Consider the following 20,955-nt stretch of genomic DNA (forward strand, 5'->3'; position numbering starts at 1 on the left):
AAGTCTTAAATTTGACTTTGTGAAACCTGCAGAAACCCTGCTTACTCGAGTCGGCCGAAGCTCAACATCGATACATGTCTGTGCGCTACCCACGGGGCTATCAGCGCTGACGTTCAAACCGTACGTTCATACCGCCGCCTGTCAGCGACGCCGTGGAAAGATTCGTGTACGCTCTGATGCTCTGACGTAGATCGAATGCGTGATCTTTTTTTAAAACTGTATTTAAAGGGGCCGCAAAGCACAATGAGAAGTATTTGACTCTGAATTAAACGTGCATATTATTGCCATGATTTAAACATCCCTGGATGGCTCACCCATTATTTACACGGATCCTTTTCATCAAATGTAGATTGACTCCTGAATGAAGTGATTTAGGGTACAGTTTGTTTTTGCTGCCTGGTTGTTTTCCTTAATGTCGATCACGTCTCTTCATGAAGCAGCTGGTCGTGTCCTGTCCTCGTGAGTATTATGACAGCCTCCTCTGTCCTTTGCTGGGTCCATTATTTGCCTATCTACAGCAGGTAAACTTCACATCACACCCAATAATGCCTCATTTAAATACTGATATTGTGTGCCGCCTCTGCTGTGCAAAGATGTTTTGTTGTTACTGATTTCATTTGATTGATGTCTCTTTTAATTTATTAAAGGGTTATTAGTTCACCCAAAAATGAAAATTTTGTCTCTCCCTCATGTTGTTCTAACCTCGTAAGACTTTCGTTCATCGTCGGAACACAAATTAAAGGGATACTCCACTTTTTTTTTGGAAATAGGCTCATTTTACAACTCCCCCAGAGTTAAACTGTTGAGGTTTACCGTTTTCGAATCCATTCAGCCGATCTCAGGTGCCGTACCATGAGTGCAGCAGGCGTAATGATATGACGCAGCGCATGAAAACAGTCCCCAGCTCGGTGACCGGGACTAAGTTTGTCAAGTCAAGTCAAGTCACATTTATTTATATAGCGCTTTTCACAATACAGATTGTATCAAAGCAGCTTCACAGTGATAACATGTAAGTAGCACAACACAGATCAACAACATTGCTAAACACTAAATAAATAACCCCAACTGAGCAAGCTCAAAGCAAGCCAAAAGCAAGGCGACAGTGGCAAGGAACCAAACTCCATCAGATTGGATGGAGAAAAAACCTTGGGAGAACCCAGGCTCAGTCGGGGGCCAGTTCTCCTCTGGCTTACATTCATATTGTTTAAATATAAATATTAAATATAAATATTGTTTATGAATCAAACGGCGCCATAACATATCGCAGGCGTTGAGTCGTCTCATCACAGGCGTTGAGTCGTCTCATCACAGGCGTTGGGGCATCCGAAATCCCCGTGAGAGGCTGGACACAAAACTGGACCTGACGAACGCCATTTTTCTCGGGACAAGCGTCCCGAGATAACAGCAGAAAGGCAGATGGGAAATAATTAGCATAGCTGATGTTCATAATAATTTCCGTTATAACTCACAAACTCTCCGTAACCCGAACTCTCCGCAACCCAACCATACGCGCCGACCCGTTTGTCTAAGAGGCTGTCGAGCCCCACTGGTGCGTTAAGCAGTTTCAGTGGCAAACGGTTCCGTATGGCATAACAGAGGAGTAGAAGGTAAGCATTATGTGAATGCTTGACTAAAGAGATGCGTCTTTAATCTAGTTTTAAACTGTGTCAGCGAGTCAGAGGCTCGGACCGTATCGGGAAGGCCATTCCAGAGTTTTGGAGCTAAATGCGAGAACGCCCTCCCTCCTTTACTGGACTTCGATATCCTAGGAATGACCAGAAGCCTTGAATTTAGTGATCTTAAGGAACGCGGTGGATTGTAGGGCGAAAGAAGGTCCGTTAAGTACATAGGTGCTAAACCATTTAGGGCTTTATAGGTCAGTAGTAGTATTTTGTAGTTGATGCGGAACTTAATAGGTAACCAGTGTAAAGATGATAAAATCGGTGTTATATGATCATATTTTCTTGACCTAGTAAGAACTCTAGCAGCTGCATTTTGTACTAACTGTAGCTTGTTTATTGAGGATGCAGGACAACCGGCTAATAAAGCATTACAGTAATCTAGTCTCGAGGTCATGAATGCGTGAACTAATTTTTCTGCATCAGAAATAGATAGCATGTTACGTAGCTTAGCAATGTTTCTAAGGTGGAAAAAGGCTGTTCTTGTAACATATGAAATATGATTTTCGAACGACAAGTTGTGGTCTAGTATAACACCCAGGTCTTTTACTGTTGTGGATAAAGTAACAGGACATCCGTCTATATTAAAGTTGTATTGTGAGAGGTTTTGTGAGTAGTTTTTTGGACCAATAAGTAATACCTCCGTTTTATCTGAATTTAATAGCAGGAAATTACGCGTCATCCAGCATTTTATATCTTTGAGACACTCTGTCATTTTAGATGAGTTAGTGTTTTCATCTGGTCGTGATGAAATATATAATTGAGTGTCGTCAGCGTAACAGTGGAAATTAATTCCATGTTTTCTTATAATATTACCAAGTGGCAGCATATATATTGAGAATAGCAGAGGGCCTAAAACTGATCCTTGCGGTACTCCATAGTCTACTGACGTTATCTTTGATTTTTTCCCATTTAAACAGACAAAATGAGAACGGTCCGATAAGTACGATCTAAACCAGCTTAATGCCTGTCCCTGGACACCGGTGAAGTTTTGTAGTCGATCCAAGAGTATTATATGATCTATAGTGTCGAACGCAGCGCTAAGATCAAGTAGGACTAGTATTGAGATACAGCCTTGGTCAGAAGCTAAAAGTAAATCATTTGTAATGTGTAGTTACATTAAAAAAAAAAAAACAAGTGTAATTTGTTTGTAGTTATGTTGACGGAAGGTAGCCTATTTTCAGGCACTGTGTCATATCATTACGCCTGTTTCACTCATGGTACGGCAGTGAAGTTTCCTGATTATTACGTAGGAATGAGAGTATAGTTCCTAGCCATATCAGCCTAGAAAATCGCAACTTTACGTTTTCCGTCAGTCTTAGTGCACGATGTAACTACAGAAGAGTCAAGTTTTAAATAGGAAAATATCTAAACACTTTAGCCATATTTTTTTTTTTTTTGAAAAATGCTAATGGTCTTGTGCACTATACTACGCTATGCTAAAAGTGGTGCCGCCAGAACCGAAGATCGGCAGAATGGATTCAAAAACGGTAAAACTCAACAGTTTAACTCTGGGGGAGTTGTAAAATGAGCATATTTCCAAAAAAAAGGGGAGTATCCCTTTAAGATCAGCGTCAGCCAATAGTGAGTTTACGTGTGACGTACAATACAGAAACGCCGTGAACTCACTCGAGGCCCACAGAGAAGAGAATGAATTGTTGAATAAAGCTGTTTTTTCGGGGGGTTTATTGCACGCAAATATTATTCTCATCACTTGATAAACTTAAGGTTGAGCCACTGTAGTCACTTGGACAATTTTAACGATGTCTTTAATATCTTTTCTGGTGAACTAGCTCTCAGATTTAATCAAAAAATATCTTAATTTGTTTTCCGAAGATGATTTGTTTTCTTACAGGGTTGAACAACACGAGGGTGAGTAAATACTGACAGAATTTTCATTTTTGGATGAACTATCCCTTTAAATTAAAGTGAATTTATGTATACTTCTAATAAGGTTAAGAACAATTGCCTTTATAATGGCATGTAATAATTTTGGGTATCGGCTTTCCATGACGGGCTTAAAAACCATCCAAGGTTCTAGCACAAAAACACACTAAATATCATCCAAATAGCAACAAAATATCCATAAAATATTGATTTGATTGATTTGATTTATTTTTTTTATAACAGGACAATGTGCAGTTACATTGAAAAGATGGCTGCACCAGATTTAGCACTATGCGAATTTCCATCTGTAGTCCTACACAAATACAATCACATGACAAGATAAAATTACATTACCACAAAAACAATTAACATATAAAAATCATGTAACAGTGATGGTTATTTTAATACAATATAAAAAGACAATTTACTAGGAAAACACAGTATACAAAGTAAAAAAAAAGACGAAACAAAACAAAATAATAATAATAAAATAAAAAATAATAAAAATAAAAAAATAAAATAATTTTATTTTATTTTCTTTTTCCTTTCAATATTACATGCATAAACACAGTATAATGAAAAAGCCATCCGCTTGAGGAATCATTTTGTTTCTTCCTATTGAGGTATCATTCTGTTTTCAATATTGAAGTTTGAAGGTTGCACAGACACTTCTGTTGTTTTACATCATTCAGTAATTTTGGGTATAGTGAAGCAAGCAATATTGCTTGTAGCACAGGATTTGCCTAATGCTATCTCCATTTTTTTTTTTTTTTTCATTGAAAACAGAGACTGAGTTTTCGGTGGCAGATCATCAACCAAAGGACCAGTCTGAGGTAAAGTATTTTAGTTTTGGATAATAAACTTTTTTTGTGTATAGTTCTGGCCATTTGGTCAGTTCTGGCCGGTGTCCAGGAGTGGAGACCCGATGTCTTTTACATTTCTTTTAACACCGCTTTCTTCTAACACGTCGTGTGTGAGACCCCTGCCTCGTGTGTGTGTGGTTGAGACTGACACGAGTTTCTATTCTCCAAAAGCCTCGACTGAAGCCCCATTCACACCACCAGTGACTTTGTAGCTGCATGTTGCTTGTGTCCGTACTTCAAGTCACTTGTGGCTGTTTCTTGTGCCGTCACTTTAAAGTTTGTTTTTCATTGCTTTTGAGAGCAGAGTGATTTTTCTTTTTGATTTGTTCTTTGATTGTCCTTAATGACAGACAGCAGCAGGTTTATTAGGCTGACGTCACTTTAAAGGATTAGTTCACTTTTCAAAAAACTTTTGCTGATAATTTACTGAAAAGTTCACATGACGCACATCCAAATTAAACTCATCATGCATCAGTATGGTAGCATTCTTAACCCAACATAATAATACATTTAAATAAAATCATTATTATATTGGCGTGAGAATGGCAACATACTGATGTTGTAAGTTTAAATAGAATATCTGTGTTGGCTTTGTCAAGTCAACATGATTATTAATATGGCTGTTATTGATGTTTTAGTGCTCAGGAGGAGGACGAGGCCTATGAGGAGAACCATGTGACTCAGGAAATGGTGGAGGAGCAGCTGTTGCGGTTGGTCACGAGAGAAGTCATTGACCTTCTAGGTGAGTTTCCCTAATGCATGTGAAGCCTATCAGGTTTGCTTCACTTTTTATACAAAATAACACCAACTTTGTAAATGTGTTTTCAGGTGTGACTTGCATTACGAGAAAATGTCCAGAGTTATCTGCAAACAAAGAGGACGCAGATGGTGAGTTGCTGATCACATTCTCCCTGTATCTAATGGTGGAAATTCGCCAATTAAATTAATGTCTGACCACTCAATGGAAGAAAACAATAAGTAAAATGTTTTTGTCTGAAATCACGATCCAGCGTAGTCTCTCTCACAACCAAAACACATCTCAGAGAGCTACAAAATGAGCTCTTAGCAAAACAAAGTAGCCTATTTATTCAGTAATTTGGTACTATTATGTGCTGCTAGTGAACAACACTGCATGACGTTGAAGCTTAATGGATACATCTGAGTGTGAGCATTTGATTTTCAACTCACTCACGCTTGTATGTGTGTTTTGGAATTAATAACGTCTGAAACACACTTTATTTTCTGAACAAGTATAAACCAGAGTGTGAGTTGCTTTGATTTTCCATCGTGCCACAGTTCCACTGCAACCAAACTTAGATGGCCTCCTTCGGCTCCCTAGTCCACATGATGGCGGATTCCCATTTTTTTTCTTCTTCATGTGAACAATGCACTGTTTCAGACTTAACTAGTAGTTTAAAAGCCTACTGAGGACTGTGATGTGTTGGAAATTCAGAAGCGAAGACTAGGAGACTTGGATGCATCTTCAACATGATCCTTTATTGAGTATGTGCTGTTTTGTAGCTGCAGTCCTTCTAATCACTTCTGAACTCCTCTTGATTAAAGCTCAGGGTGACGGGTTGCCAGATATCACAAAAAGAGCAAAACAAGCCCCTTAAAAACGCAGGATAATAAGCACATGTGGTAAAAATATATTATAATTATATTATAAACTGATTGATGAAGTAAAGCAATGCATGAGATTGAAAATTTATTCAGCAACACTTTATTTAAAGTTGAAATATGAGTTATATCAATCTGTTGTGGGAAGTTCATCTAAAAGTTGATGAGTGTTTTTTGTTTACTATATTTTTCTATAGAAATAGTTTACCAAAGAAATCATTTACCAAATAAAATAAAAATCAAACAAGGTGACATACTTTTCTTTTCTAAAGTATTTGGGTTTATTTATTATACATTATACCCTTTTGTGTTTTTTTTTGTTGTTGTTTTTTTAGTTTTTTTAGTTTTTTTTTGTGAGGATAACTACATATAAAAAACTATATCGTGAAATATATATCGTTACCGTGAAATAAAATTAGTCATACCGTGAAACACAATTTTGGTCATATCGCCCACCCCTACTTTAGACAAGTGCAAATGAGGTGCTTAATGCAAATGTCTTCCTGTTCACAAAATGAGATTTTATGGTCGCCCATCAATGCAAATGTCTCTGTGTATAGAAGGATCATAAACATGCCGGTACCAGTTCGGCCAGATTCGGCTCAAAGTCGTTCATCTTCGGATGTGGCGCCGCGCGCAATGTTATAAAAAGTGTCGTGCACACCGCTAGGCGAAATGGGGTCTTGCGCTTCCAACGCGCACGACCGCCCACACCACAGTGATGTCATTTTTGCAGCACGCCCTTCACGCTCTTATGAATAACCTTAGTTTTTCATGTGATGTCAAGACATAGGATCAGCAGATCTTAAAAAGACTTTCATCTTCTGTTCAGGAGATGAGGAGATGGTGTCGATGGATTCCTCACAGGGCATTCAAACAAATACACCGACAGATGAGCTCTCAGAACTGGGCAAGTGCCTTCTCCGAAGTGAGGTAACTGAACATTTATCTGTGGGCTCCATCAGTTGGCTTCGACATCTGACCTCTGAGATCAGAGTCATTTATTTTTCTCCCTTCCTTTTCAGGATATTTATATGAACCTCCTGACTATATGTTTTAACTCCCTTTCCTGGAAGGACACTGTAAATTGCCAACGGACTGCTGGTTTGCTCTGCTGGACTCTGCTAAAACAGGTGCGGATTTTTCCTGTCTCTCTTAAAGGGATAGTTCACCCAAAAGTGGAAAATCGCCCTCAAGTTGTTAAATATACTTCTTCTGAAGGTATTTTGAAGAATATGGGTAACCAAACAGTCCCTGTTGACTTTTAATAATATGGAAGTCAATAGTTCCCTGGGCCTGTTTGGTTACACACATTCTTCAAAATATCTTCTTTTGTGTTCAGCATTCATACAGTTTTGGAGCAAGGGTGGGTAAATAATGACAGAATTTACATTTTTGGGTCAACTATCCCTTTATAATTCATCACAATATTTCTATCTGTCTGTAAATGAGATTAGAATTGAATTGTAAAGATGCCAGCTATTTTATATTTGAATGTTTTGACTATGTGTGTGTATGTGAATGAATTCTTGTGCAGGTGCTTGGTGGTAACCTGCTTCCGGAGGCTGTGACGTGGCTCTTCGCCAGTGTCCTGAAGGGTCTGCAGATGCATGGGCAACACGAAGGCTGCAATGCTGCACTAACTCAGCTGGCCTTGCTCATCTACGAGGCTCTAGTGCGTCATTTCAGCTCAGCTATCATAACTTGCATGTTTCTCAGTATGAGAAGCACATTTGTACATATATTAATGCAGCACAACAGTAAAAAGTATATCCTTTTTTGCCAATGTTACTCTATTGCACAAAGCAGCTAACCTGCTGGATATCATTTTTTTTTTAAGTTGGCATTTATGAGATTAAAGTTGACGTCTACTGCCCACAAGGCTATTGCTCCTACATAACAGCTTATTTTTATCAGTTCTTTTGTCTTTGGGTCATTATATTTCTCTTAGATTTCTGCTCGTGGTAATTAATTGACGACAGGCCTTTGAATTATTCGAAAAATAATGCAATATGTGGGCTGTTGTGTATGTGTGTGCGTTACAATGCAGCAGTGCATTCGTATAGAACGGTGATTAACTGTGCATTCAGCATTTGAGCATCCACATGGTATAACAGCATATTTCTCCATGTTAAAATGATCCCTCAACTCTCAGTGACACTCTCTATAACTATTATCAGTTTTATTTTCATGAAAGTCAGTGCTGATCCAAGTAGACGTCAGTGCACTGTGTTATTGGTACTTCAAGTACACAAAGAACAGCGACGTTAACGCTAGTTTAATTACTACCGAATGCGCCTTTAAATGACCATAGTAGTGACTGAATGCATCGTTTAGAAAATGTCATTAATTTTCATTGTGATATTTCTCTACAGAGGCCTCGATACGCTGAGCTGCGTCTCATCATGAACCAGATCCCTGATATCCAGGTTGATGCTCTGGAGCAGTTTGATCAGAAGGCCATCCAACCCGCTGTGTCAAAGGCTGCAGAGAAGAAAAAGAAAGAGCAGTTTAAACGTCTCATTGCAGGCACTGTTGGGGTATGGACACTTTTAGCATTTTTAAAAAAAAAAAAAAAGTCTTGAAATACACTTGTTTGTTCACAAAGAGTTTGATTTCAAGATGAATTCAAGAAGTAGATAATCTCTTGGCACGTTCATTATGGCTATTGCAGACATGCTCAATTTTATTCCAACTTAAATTAAACTAAGAACTAGAGATGTATAACGTACTAGAAATCCGGACTTGAGTAAAAGTACAAGTGCTCTATCAAAAAAGTCACTGAAATAGTTGAAGTGCTTTTTAAAGGAGTAGTTCACTTTTAAAAAAAACTTTTGCTGATAATTTACTCACCCCCATGTCATCCAAGATGTCCATGTCTTTCTTTCTTCAGTCAAAAAGAAATTAAGGTTTCTGATGATAACATTCCAGGATTTTCTCCATATAATGGACTTCAATGGGAACCAAACGGTTCAAGGTCCAAAAGAGAGTTTCAGTGCAGCTACAAAGGGCTTTAAACGACACCAGACGATGAATAAGGGTCTTATCAAGGACCCTTCGAGTCATGACTCGAAAAAAGATTTGTTCATTTTGATGGACGAGTTTGAATAGGAGAGTCACGAACGCTCATCACAGAACAGAGCAAGGTGAGCATTTGTGCTTATAAAACGTAGTTTTTTATTTTTGTTTTAAAATGACCGATTGTTTCGCTAGACAAGACCCTCATTCATCGTCTGGTGTCGTTAATAAGACCTTTGAAGCTGCACTGAAACTGTCATTTGGACCTTGAACCGTTTGGTTCCCATGAAATTTTATATCATGACCTTATAACAGACAATCACGATGCACGATCTGAATCCCGATCTTCCCAATTATGAGGTGTACTATGGAGACTGGAACAAGCTTATGGACTTTCAATTCAAAACAGTACTGCAATTAACAATCAGTTGTCAAAATTGTCATTAAACTAGTGGTCGACCGATAAATGTTTTTCAATGGCCCATATCTTAAAGACCAGGGTGACATAAAAATTTAAAAAGTTTAAAAAGAAATCTTTAAATTAAACACTTACTTTAGATTGAGACTTCTTGAATCTGGAATCATATTACAGTATTTTTCACAAATAACTACAGCGTTTGAAAAATGTAAATATAAATGAAGTAAACACTTTAACCAACAGGGCACTCGGTAATCTAAGTCTGAGTGCACTTCAAATAAAAACAAGATAACTCTAATTTTACATGAATATGACACAGCAGGCAACTAAATATACACTATATTGTTAAATGTTTTGGGACGTCTGCCTTTACATGCACATGAACTTTAATCACATCCCATTCCTGATCCGTAGGGTTTAATATGGGGTCGGTCCCACATTTTACAGCTATAACAGCTTCGCCTCTTCTAGGGAGGCTTTCCAGGTTTGGGAGGTGTTTATGGGATTTTTTTTACGATTCTATTAGAGAAAAGCGCATTTTTAATAAGACTGGCTAAGACTGGCTCGTTCTCTAATTCATCCCAGAGGTGTTCTGTCGGGTTGAGGTCAGGACTCCAGTCAACTTCCTCCATGCCAAACCCGTCATCCATGTCTTTATGGAGTCATGTTAGTCAACTGAAAGCGGACATCCTCAGGCTGTTCCCACAAAGTTGGGAGCATGAAATTGTCCAAAATGCCTTGGTATGCTGACGCATTAAGAGTTCCTTTCACTGGACCTAAGGGGCCAAGCCCAACCCCTGAAAAACAACCCCGCACCATAATCCCCCCTCCACCAGACTTTAGTGCTATCGGGCAAGTACAGTTCTCCTGCAAAACGCCAAACCCAGACTCGTCCATCGGATTGCCAGACAGAGAAGCATTATTGGTTCTCCAGGGAACATGTCTCCACTGCTCTCTGCATCCAACGCTTTGCAAGGCCGTGTAAACCAATTCCATGAAGCTCTCTACGTACTGTTCTTGAGCTAATCTGAAGGCCATATGAAGTTCATAGGTCTGTAGCTATTTATGACCCCACTTTGTGATTTTTATGTGACCTACCACTTTGTGGCTGAGTTGCTGTTCCCAATTGGTTCCACTTTGTCATAACACCACTAAAAGTTGACCGTGGAAATTTCACCAATGGTAACCTATCACGGTGCCATGCTGAGGGCAACCCATTCAGTTTGCATTAGTTGTGTTTTACAGTGGAATTCATTGTGGAAAAACTACATTACCCATGATGCTGTACTCCAAATTCCACCAGAGTTGCAGAGATCAAATCACGCCAAAAGCAAAACCATTCCAATGAAGCACCACAGAAGTCGATCTCACTATGCTCTCAAAATACTTAAATATATATTTTTAATCCCTATGGGAAAAATGAAAAAATCACCTAACCATGCACTCGAACCCTGATGATGTTAACCTGCATCGCTCAGCTCTAATCATTCATACAGTTCAAATAAAATAAAAGCAAAATATAAACACTTTTTTTTTGTTACAATATCTTGGTTCCTGGTCTGCTACAATGATGATATCAACATCATTTCATTTCAACATTATAATCAATTGGTCAATTTGTGTTTGTGCTGTTAGAAACCTTTAGGACAGCAGTTCAAGAAGGAAGTGCACATCCGAAACCTGCCATCTCTGTTTAAGAAGCCAAAGCCTACGACAGATATGCTGGAGAACACTGATGCTGCAGGTCTGATCGCTCTATTCTCTCCTGACCGTGACCATTGCTGAGGGAACCACAGCGTTATCACACCCTCACTTCATTCAACCTTGTGTGTGTTGTACAGTATCCAGTCTGAAATGAGGAAAGACAACAAGAACATGTTTCATTCAATTTGGATGTACATTGTTGCTTTTGTATGGATCTGTGTAATGGATCTGTATAATTGTCATTTAAAGAAAATTTAAATCTTGCTGTCGGAGCACCTCAGAAAAGATTTTTTTTTTTTTTTTTTGGAAAAAGATCGAGAAGTACCACATCTGTTCTGGGGATCTTATGTGCAAAACCAGCATCCAGCACTACATTCCAGTAAGAGACGATGAGCTACAGTATTTTTAAAAAAACAAAATTACAAAATCAACACTAATTGGACATGTCTGTGTACAGATTATGTAAAAAGTGTTGTGATTTATACTCTGCAGTTTTTAATAAATGTATACCTGGACAGTTTCAGTGATTGCACAGACTCTTTCTTCAGTAGTTCAATATTTTATGCAGACTTCACAACTGTGACAAACTCATTTATGAACATGTCGGTGCATCTGAGACAAAGATGGATAAAGACATTTTCCTCTCATGGAATCCTTGTAAAAAGTGAAACAATTAAATTTTCCAAAGGCATTTTAACTTGATAAGGGCATTTTTTTTGTCATATTCTTAAATTAAGTTAGTAAATGTAGTTTATTGATAATAGACTAAAAGGATTACCCATTGGCCCAATGCCCGAATCCAATGGCATGGGTGAAGGTGCACTGCTTGTAGGTCTTTTACTCATGCTTCTGTAAAGTGCACTTTATTTATTAGTTTAATTTAAATTTGATTTTGTCTCTGTGCTAAACCCTTTTGTGTCCTTGGAGATCAGATGGTGCTATTTCTCAGGTTTGGCCAATGGAGAAAAACTCTTTTCTTTTCTGTTTTTGCTGCATTAGATGGTACAGGCTAGTTGAATGCATGATAGATCTCTAATTGTGTAAGTGAAGGGTGAAATTTAGTGTTTTGTTTTAAATCTGACACTGCAGAAAAAAATGCATCAAAACTGATATTCTTGTTAATCATTGACATATCTGAGACTGTAAGAATCAACCCAAAATTTGCTTAGTATTTTTGGTAGTTTTAAATAGTTAAGGGGATCTGGGGAGCAACCTGTGAGAATTAGGAAATTTTGAGTTGTAGACAAACTTATGGGATAGACTTTTTATGTTATGAGCAATAAGTGCTCTTAAAGATATTAACTGCATGTGTTTAAATATTATACTTTGTATCTGAAAACATCTAGAATTTGAATCGCGTTGTCTCTGGGAGACGGTATGAAAAAAAAACGATCAGCGGCTGGGATGTAAAAACACCAGCACACTTCACTCCTAGTTCACCTCTATGGATGTGCATTAAAACATTTGAATGCATTTCTTACTGTCTATAATTAAAACAGTTTGAGTTTAATTTAGAAACAAAATTGCAAAACCATTTGAAATTTGTTTTAAAAAAGACACCATTCTACAAGTTTAGCCCACGTTATTGTTTTATTGATGATGTGTCTCCTTCTTGACCAGCAGGTGTCGTCAGTACGTTATGAAACCAAATCATTTTGCGAATCAATTGGTTGTTGATTCAGTTTTTCTAAAAGCACTGCACTGTAAATGCAGGCAGCACAGAGCTGGAGTGGGCATACTTGTTGGGGAAGTATATCCTCAAAAACGTCTCGGTTACGTATGTAACCCTCGTTCCCTGAGTAGGGAACGGAGACGTTCCGTCGGATGACGACAAATGGGGTTTCGCTTAGAAAGCCTATCGACTTCGAGTATTACAAAGTGAGCCAATGGCAAAGAAATGCCATGGGTCTGGGGATTTTGCATAGCGTATCTCCGCCTTACCTCGTGGGTATAAAAGGAGGACACTGGCAATAGACGGAAGACGGAACATCTCCGTTCCCTACTCAGGGAACGAGGTTTACATACATAACAGAGACGTTCCCTTTCGTTGTCACTCCGAGTTCCGTCAGATGCCGACGAATGGGGTTACCAGTCTAATCATGCCACCTTCACAGCTGCGTAAAACGTAAGATCCCTGTCGTGAGACTGGCACGGACGAAGAGCTCCTGTTTAGCACAGGAATACCATGGAACACTGGGCAGCATATCTCATAGTTTAGAGGAAATATGCAATTACTGCCAACCAGTAAGGAAGCATTTGGAGAAAAACTGAGGTGTCCAGCCGCAGGTGGACAAATAAAAGTTTGGAGAAACTTAATTTTTCGCCCAAAAAAAACACGTAAGGGGTACCACTGTCGTTTTTTTTTTCGGGCCGAATTTTTGAGTTTCGATATCTCAGCTCTGGAAGGGGCTAGAGCCTCCATTTTTGCACTCAGGTCTAAGTCTCATGGCCCTCTATCAGAATTTGGGAAGATTGGAGAAACTTAATTTTTCGCCCCAAAAAAAAAAAACGTAAGGGGTACCACTGTCGTTTTTTTTTCGGGCCGAATTATTGAGTTTCGATATCTCAGCTCTGGAAGGGGCTAGAGCCTCCATTTTTGCACTCAGGTCTAAGTCTCATGGCCCTCTACCAGAATTTGGGAAGATTGGAGAAACTTAATTTTTCGCCCAAAAAAAAAACGTAAGGGGTACCACTGTCGTTTTTTTTTCGGGCCGAATTATTGAGTTTCGATATCTCAGCTCTGGAAGGGGCTAGAGCCTCCATTTTTGCACTCAGGTCTAAGTCTCATGGCCCTCTATCAGAATTTGGGAAGATTGGAGAAACTTAATTTTTCGCCCCCCAAAAAAAAACGTAAGGGGTACCACTGTCGTTTTTTTTTTTCGGGCCGAATTTTTGAGTTTCGATATCTCAGCTCTGGAAGGGGCTAGAGCCTCCATTTTTGCACTCAGGTCTAAGTCTCATGGCCCTCTATCAGAATTTGGGAAGATTGGAGACATTTATTTTTTCGCCCAAAAAAAAAAAACGTAAGGGGTACCACTGTCGTTTTTTTTTTCGGGCCGAATTTTTGAGTTTCGATATCTCAGCTCTGGAAGGGGCTAGAGCCTCCATTTTTGCACTCAGGTCTAAGTCTCATGGCCCTCTATCAGAATTTGGGAAGATTGGAGAAACTTCATTTTTCGCCCAAAAAAAAAACGTAAGGGGTACCACTGTCGGTTTTTTTTTCGGGCCGAATTTTTGAGTTTCGATATCTCAGCTCTGGAAGGGGCTAGAGCCTCCATTTTTGCACTCAGGTCTAAGTCTCATGGCCCTCTATCAGAATTTGGGAAGATTGGAGAAACTTAATTTTTCGCCCCAAAAAAAAAAAACGTAAGGGGTACCACTGTCGTTTTTTTTTCGGGCCGAATTATTGAGTTTCGATATCTCAGCTCTGGAAGGGGCTAGAGCCTCCATTTTTGCACTCAGGTCTAAGTCTCATGGCCCTCTACCAGAATTTGGGAAGATTGGAGAAACTTAATTTTTCGCCCAAAAAAAAAAACGTAAGGGGTACCACTGTCGGTTTTTTTTCGGGCCGAATTTTTGAGTTTCGTTATCTCAGCTCTGGAAGGGGCTAGAGCCTCCATTTTTGCACTCAGGTCTAAGTCTCATGGCCCTCTACCAGAATTTGGGAAGATTGGAGAAACTTAATTTTTCGCCCAAAAAAAAAACGTAAGGGGTACCACTGTCGTTTTTTTTTCGGGCCGAATTATTGAGTTTCGATATCTCAGCTCTGGAAGGGGCTAGAGCCTCCATTTTTGCACTCAGGTCTAAGTCTCATGGCCCTCTATCAGAATCCAGAGTTTTGGGAAGATTGGAGAAACTTAATTTTTCGCCCAAAAAAAAAAAACGTAAGGGGTACCACTGTCGTTTTTTTTTCGGGCCGAATTTTTGAGTTTCGATATCTCAGCTCTGGAAGGGGCTAGAGCCTCCATTTTTGCACTCAGGTCTAAGTCTCATGGCCCTCTATCAGAATTTGGGAAGATTGGAGAAACTTAATTTTTCGCCCAAAAAAAAACGTAAGGGGTACCACTGTTTTTTTTTTCTGGCCGAATTTTTGAGTTTCGATTTCTCAGCTGTGGAAGGGGCTAGAGCCTCCATTTTTGCACTCAGGTCTAAGTCTCATGGCCCTCTATCAGAATCCAGAGTTTTGGGAAGATTGGAGAAACTTAATTTTTCGCCCAAAAAAAAAAACGTAAGGGGTACCACTGTCGTTTTTTTTTCGGGCCGAATTTTTGAGTTTCGATATCTCAGCTCTGGAAGGGGCTAGAGCCTCCATTTTTGCACTCAGGTCTAAGTCTCATGGCCCTCTATCAGAATTTGGGAAGATTGGAGAAACTTAATTTTTCGCCCCAAAAAAAAACGTAAGGGGTACCACTGTGGTTTTTTTTTTTTCGGGCCGAATTTTTGAGTTTCGATATCTCAGCTCTGGAAGGGGCTAGAGCCTCCATTTTTGCACTCAGGTCTAAGTCTCATGGCCCTCTATCAGAATCCAGAGTTTTGGGAAGATTGGAGAAACTTAATTTTTCGCCCAAAAAAAAAAACGTAAGGGGTACCACTGTCGTTTTTTTTTCGGGCCGAATTTTTGAGTTTCGATATCTCAGCTCTGGAAGGGGCTAGAGCCTCCATTTTTGCACTCAGGTCTAAGTCTCATGGCCCTCTATCAGAATTTGGGAAGATTGGAGAAACTTAATTTTTCGCCCAAAAAAAAAATGTAAGGGGTACCACTGTCGTTTTTTTTTCGGGCCGAATTTTTGAGTTTCGATATCTCAGCTCTGGAAGAGGCTAGAGCCTCCATTTTTGCACTCAGGTCCTAGTCTCATGGCCCTCTATCAGAATTTGGGAAGATTGGAGAAACTTAATTTTTCGCCCAAAAAAAAAAAACGTAAGGGGTACCACTGTCGTTTTTTTTTCGGGCCGAATTTTTTAGTTTCGATATCTCAGCTCTGGAAGGGGCTAGAGCCTCCATTTTTGCACTCAGGTCTAAGTCTCATGGCCCTCTATCAGAATTTGGGAAGATTGTAGAAACCTAATTTTTCGCCCAAAAAAAAAACGTAAGGGGTACCACTGTCGTTTTTTTTTCGGGCCGAATTTTTGAGTTTCGATATCTCAGCTCTGGAAGGGGCTAGAGCCTCCATTTTTGCACTCAGGTCTAAGTCTCATGGCCCTCTATCAGAATCCAGAGTTTTGGGAAGATTGGAGAAACTTAATTTTTCGCCCAAAAAAAAAAACGTAAGGGGTACCACTGTCGTTTTTTTTTCGGGCCGAATTTTTGAGTTTCGATATCTCAGCTCTGGAAGGGGCTAGAGCCTCCATTTTTGCACTCAGGTCTAAGTCTCATGGCCCTCTATCAGAATTTGGGAAGATTGGAGAAACTTAATTTTTCGCCCAAAAAAAAAACGTAAGGGGTACCACTGTCGTTTTTTTTTCGGGCCGAATTTTTGAGTTTCGATATCTCAGCTCTGGAAGAGGCTAGAGCCTCCATTTTTGCACTCAGGTCCTAGTCTCATGGCCCTCTATCAGAATTTGGGAAGATTGGAGAAACTTAATTTTTCGCCCAAAAAAAAAAAACGTAAGGGGTACCACTGTCGTTTTTTTTTCGGGCCGAATTTTTTAGTTTCGATATCTCAGCTCTGGAAGGGGCTAGAGCCTCCATTTTTGCACTCAGGTCTAAGTCTCATGGCCCTCTATCAGAATTTGGGAAGATTGTAGAAACCTAATTTTTCGCCCAAAAAAAAAACGTAAGGGGTACCACTGTCGTTTTTTTTTCGGGCCGAATTTTTGAGTTTCGATATCTCAGCTCTGGAAGGGGCTAGAGCCTCCATTTTTGCACTCAAGTCTAAGTCTCATGGCCCTCTACCAGAATTTGGGAAGATTGGAGAAACTTAATTTTTCGCCCAAAAAAAAACGTAAGGGGTACCTCTGTCGTTTTTTTTTCGGGCCGAATTATTGAGTTTCGATATCTCAGCTCTGGAAGGGGCTAGAGCCTCCATTTTTGCACTCAGGTCTAAGTCTCATGGCCCTCTATCAGAATCCAGAGTTTTGGGAAGATTGGAGAAACTTAATTTTTCGCCCAAAAAAAAAAACAAAACGTAAGGGGTACCACTGTCGTTTTTTTTTTCGGGCCGAATTTTTGAGTTTCGATATCTCAGCTCTGGAAGGGGCTAGAGCCTCCATTTTTGCACTCAGGTCTAAGTCTCATGGCCCTCTATCAGAATTTGGGAAGATTGGAGAAACTTAATTTTTTGCCCAAAAAAAAACGTAAGGGGTACCACTGTTGTTGTTTTTTCGGGCCGAATTTTTGAGTTTCGATATCTCAGCTCTGGAAGGGACTAGAGCCTCCATTTTTGCACTCAGGTCTAAGTCTCATGGCCCTCTATCAGAATTTGGGAAGATTGGAGAAACTTAATTTTTCGCCCCAAAAAAAAAACGTAAGGGGTACCACTGTCGTTTTTTTTTTTCGGGCCGAATTTTTGAGTTTCGATATCTCAGCTCTGGAAGGGGCTAGAGCCTCCATTTTTGCACTCAGGTCTAAGTCTCATGGCCCTCTCTCAGAATCCAGAGTTTTGGGAAGATTGGAGAAACTTAATTTTTCGCCCCCAAAAAAAAATCGTAAGGGGTACCACTGTCGTTTTTTTTCGGGCCGAATTTTTAAGTTTCGATATCTCAGCTCTGGAAGGGGCTAGAGCCTCCATTTTTGCACTCAGATTTAAGTCTCATGGCCCTCTATGAGAATTTGGGAAGATTGGAGAAACTTAATTTTTCGCCCAAAAAAAAAAACGTAAGGGGTACCACTGTCGTTTTTTTTTTGGGCCGAATGTTTGAGTTTCGATATCTCAGCTCTGAAAGGGGCTAGAGCCTCCATTTTTGCACTCAGGTCTAAGTCTCATGGCCCTCTATCAGAATTTGGGAAGATTGGAGAAACTTAATTTTTCGCCCCAAAAAAACAACGTAAGGGGTACCACTGTCGTTTTTTTTTCGGGCCGAATTTTTGAGTTTCGATATCTCAGCTCTGGAAGGGGCAAGAGCCTCCATTTTTGCACTCAGGTCTAAGTCTCATGGCCCTCTATCAGAATTTGGGAAGATTGGAGAAACTTAATTTTTCGCCAAAAAAAAAAAACGTAAGGGGTACCACTGTCGTTTTTTTTCGGGCCGAATTTTTGAGTTTCGATATCTCAGCTCTGGAAGGGGTTAGAGCCTCCATTTTTGCACTCAGGTCTAAGTCTCATGGCCCTCTATCAGAATTTGGGAAGATTGGAGAAACGTAATTTTTCGCCCAAAAAAAAAAAACGTAAGGGGTACCACTGTCGTTTTTTTTCTGGCCGAATTTTTGAGTTTCGACATCTCAGCTCTGGAAGGGGCTAGAGCCTCCATTTTTGCACTCAGGTCTAAGTCTCATGGCCCTCTATCAGAATTTGGGAAGATTGGAGAAACTTAATTTTTCGCCCAAAAAAAAAAACGTAAGGGGTACCACTGTCGTTTTTTTTTTTCGGGCCAAATTTTTGAGTTTCGATATCTCAGCTCTGGAAGGGGCTAGAGCCTCCATTTTTGCACTCAGGTCTAAGTCTCATGGCCCTCTATCAGAATTTGGGAAGATTGGAGAAACTTAATTTTTCGCCCAAAAAAAAAAAACGTAAGGGGTACCACTGTCGTTTTTTTTTCGGGCCGAATTTTTGAGTTTCGGTATCTCAGCTCTGGAAGGGGCTAGATCCTCCATTTTTGCACTCAGGTCTAAGTCTCATGGCCCTCTATCAGAATTTGGGAAGATTGGAGAAACTTAATTTTTCGCCCAAAAAAAAAAAACCGTAAGGGGTACCACTGTCGTTTTTTTTTCGGGCCGAATTTTTGAGTTTCGATATCTCAGCTCTGGAAGGGGCTAGAGCCTCCATTTTTGCACTCAGGTCTAAGTCTCATGGCCCTCTATCAGAATTTGGGAAGATTGGAGAAACTTAATTTTTTGCCCCCCAAAAAAAACGTAAGGGGTACCACTGTCATTTTTTTTTCGGGCCGAATTTTTGAGTTTCGATATCTCAGCTCTGGAAGGGGCTAGAGCCTCCATTTTTGCACTCAGGTCTAAGTCTCATGGCCCTCTATCAGAATCTGGGAAGATTGGAGAAACTTAATTTTTCGCCCCCCCAAAAAAAACGTAAGGGGTACCACTGTCGTTTTTTTTTTCGGGCCGAATTTTTGAGTTTCGATATCTCAGCTCTGGAAGGGGCTAGAGCCTCCATTTTTGCACTCAGGTCTAAGTCTCATGGCCCTCTATCAGAATTTGGGAAGATTGGAGAAACTTAATTTTTCGCCCCCAAAAAAAACGTAAGGGGTACCACTGTGTTTTTTTTTTTCGGGCCGAATTTTTTAGTTTCGATATCTCAGCTCTGGAAGGGGCTAGAGCCTCCATTTTTGCACTCAGGTCTAAGTCTCATGGCCCTCTATCAGAATCCAGAGTTTTGGGAAGATTGGAGAAACTTAATTTTTCGCCCAAAAAAAAAAAACGTAAGGGGTACCACTGTCGGTTTTTTTTCGGGCCGAATTTTTGAGTTTCGATATCTCAGCTCTGGAAGGGCCTAGAGCCTCCATTTTTGCACTCAGGTCTAAGTCTCATGGCCCTCTATCAGAATTTGGGAAGATTGGAGAAACTTAATTTTTCGCCCCAAAAAAAAACGTAAGGGGTACCACTGTCGTTTTTTTTTCGGGCCGAATTTTTGAGTTTCGATATCTCAGCTCTGGAAGAGGCTAGAGCCTCCATTTTTGCACTCAGGTCCTAGTCTCATGGCCCTCTATCAGAATTTGGGAAGATTGGAGAAACTTAATTTTTCGCCCAAAAAAAAAAACGTAAGGGGTACCACTGTCGTTTTTTTTTCGGGCCGAATTTTTGAGTTTCGATATCTCAGCTCTGGAAGGGGCTAGAGCCTCCATTTTTGCACTCAGGTCCTAGTCTCATGGCCCTCTATCAGAATTTGGGAAGATTGTAGAAACCTAATTTTTCGCCCCCCCAAAAAAAACGTAAGGGGTACCACTGTCGTTTTTTTTTTCGGGCCGAATTTTTGAGTTTCGATATCTCAGCTCTGGAAGGGGCTAGAGCCTCCATTTTTGCACTCAGGTCTAAGTCTCATGGCCCTCTATCAGAATTTGGGAAGATTGGAGAAACTTAATTTTTCGCCCCCCAAAAAAACGTAAGGGGTACCACTGTGTTTTTTTTTTTCGGGCCGAATTTTTTAGTTTTGATATCTCAGCTCTGGAAGGGGCTAGAGCCTCCATTTTTGCACTCAGGTCTAAGTCTCATGGCCCTCTATCAGAATCCAGAGTTTTGGGAAGATTGGAGAAACTTAATTTTTCGCCCAAAAAAAAAAAACGTAAGGGGTACCACTGTCGGTTTTTTTTCGGGCCGAATTTTTGAGTTTCGATATCTCAGCTCTGGAAGGGCCTAGAGCCTCCATTTTTGCACTCAGGTCTAAGTCTCATGGCCCTCTATCAGAATTTGGGAAGATTGGAGAAACTTAATTTTTCGCCCCAAAAAAAAACGTAAGGGGTACCACTGTCGTTTTTTTTTCGGGCCGAATTTTTGAGTTTCGATATCTCAGCTCTGGAAGAGGCTAGAGCCTCCATTTTTGCACTCAGGTCCTAGTCTCATGGCCCTCTATCAGAATTTGGGAAGATTGGAGAAACTTAATTTTTCGCCCAAAAAAAAAAACGTAAGGGGTACCACTGTCGTTTTTTTTTCGGGCCGAAT

The 20,955-nt window shown here is 40.0% G+C and overlaps 1 protein-coding gene across 1 annotated transcript in view; it reads left to right on the forward strand.

The window, feature by feature from the left end:
* The window catches only part of xpo5 (exportin 5), a 42,007-nt gene extending 30,298 nt beyond the window's left edge, over window positions 1–11,709 (forward strand). The window contains exons 25-33 of the mRNA XM_089117317.1: window positions 423–521; window positions 4,353–4,399; window positions 5,068–5,171; window positions 5,258–5,317; window positions 6,882–6,982; window positions 7,075–7,182; window positions 7,587–7,724; window positions 8,425–8,589; window positions 11,121–11,709. Coding sequence (XP_088973443.1) covers window positions 423–521; window positions 4,353–4,399; window positions 5,068–5,171; window positions 5,258–5,317; window positions 6,882–6,982; window positions 7,075–7,182; window positions 7,587–7,724; window positions 8,425–8,589; window positions 11,121–11,270 — 972 coding nt within the window. The 3' untranslated portion in view covers window positions 11,271–11,709. The remainder of the gene's footprint in view (window positions 1–422; window positions 522–4,352; window positions 4,400–5,067; window positions 5,172–5,257; window positions 5,318–6,881; window positions 6,983–7,074; window positions 7,183–7,586; window positions 7,725–8,424; window positions 8,590–11,120) is intronic.
* Window positions 11,710–20,955: the final 9,246 nt, after the last annotated feature.

This window comes from Pimephales promelas, chromosome 11 (genome assembly GCF_988280905.1).
Source record: "Pimephales promelas chromosome 11, fPimPro1.hap1.1, whole genome shotgun sequence".
NCBI lineage: Eukaryota > Metazoa > Chordata > Actinopteri > Cypriniformes > Leuciscidae > Pimephales > Pimephales promelas.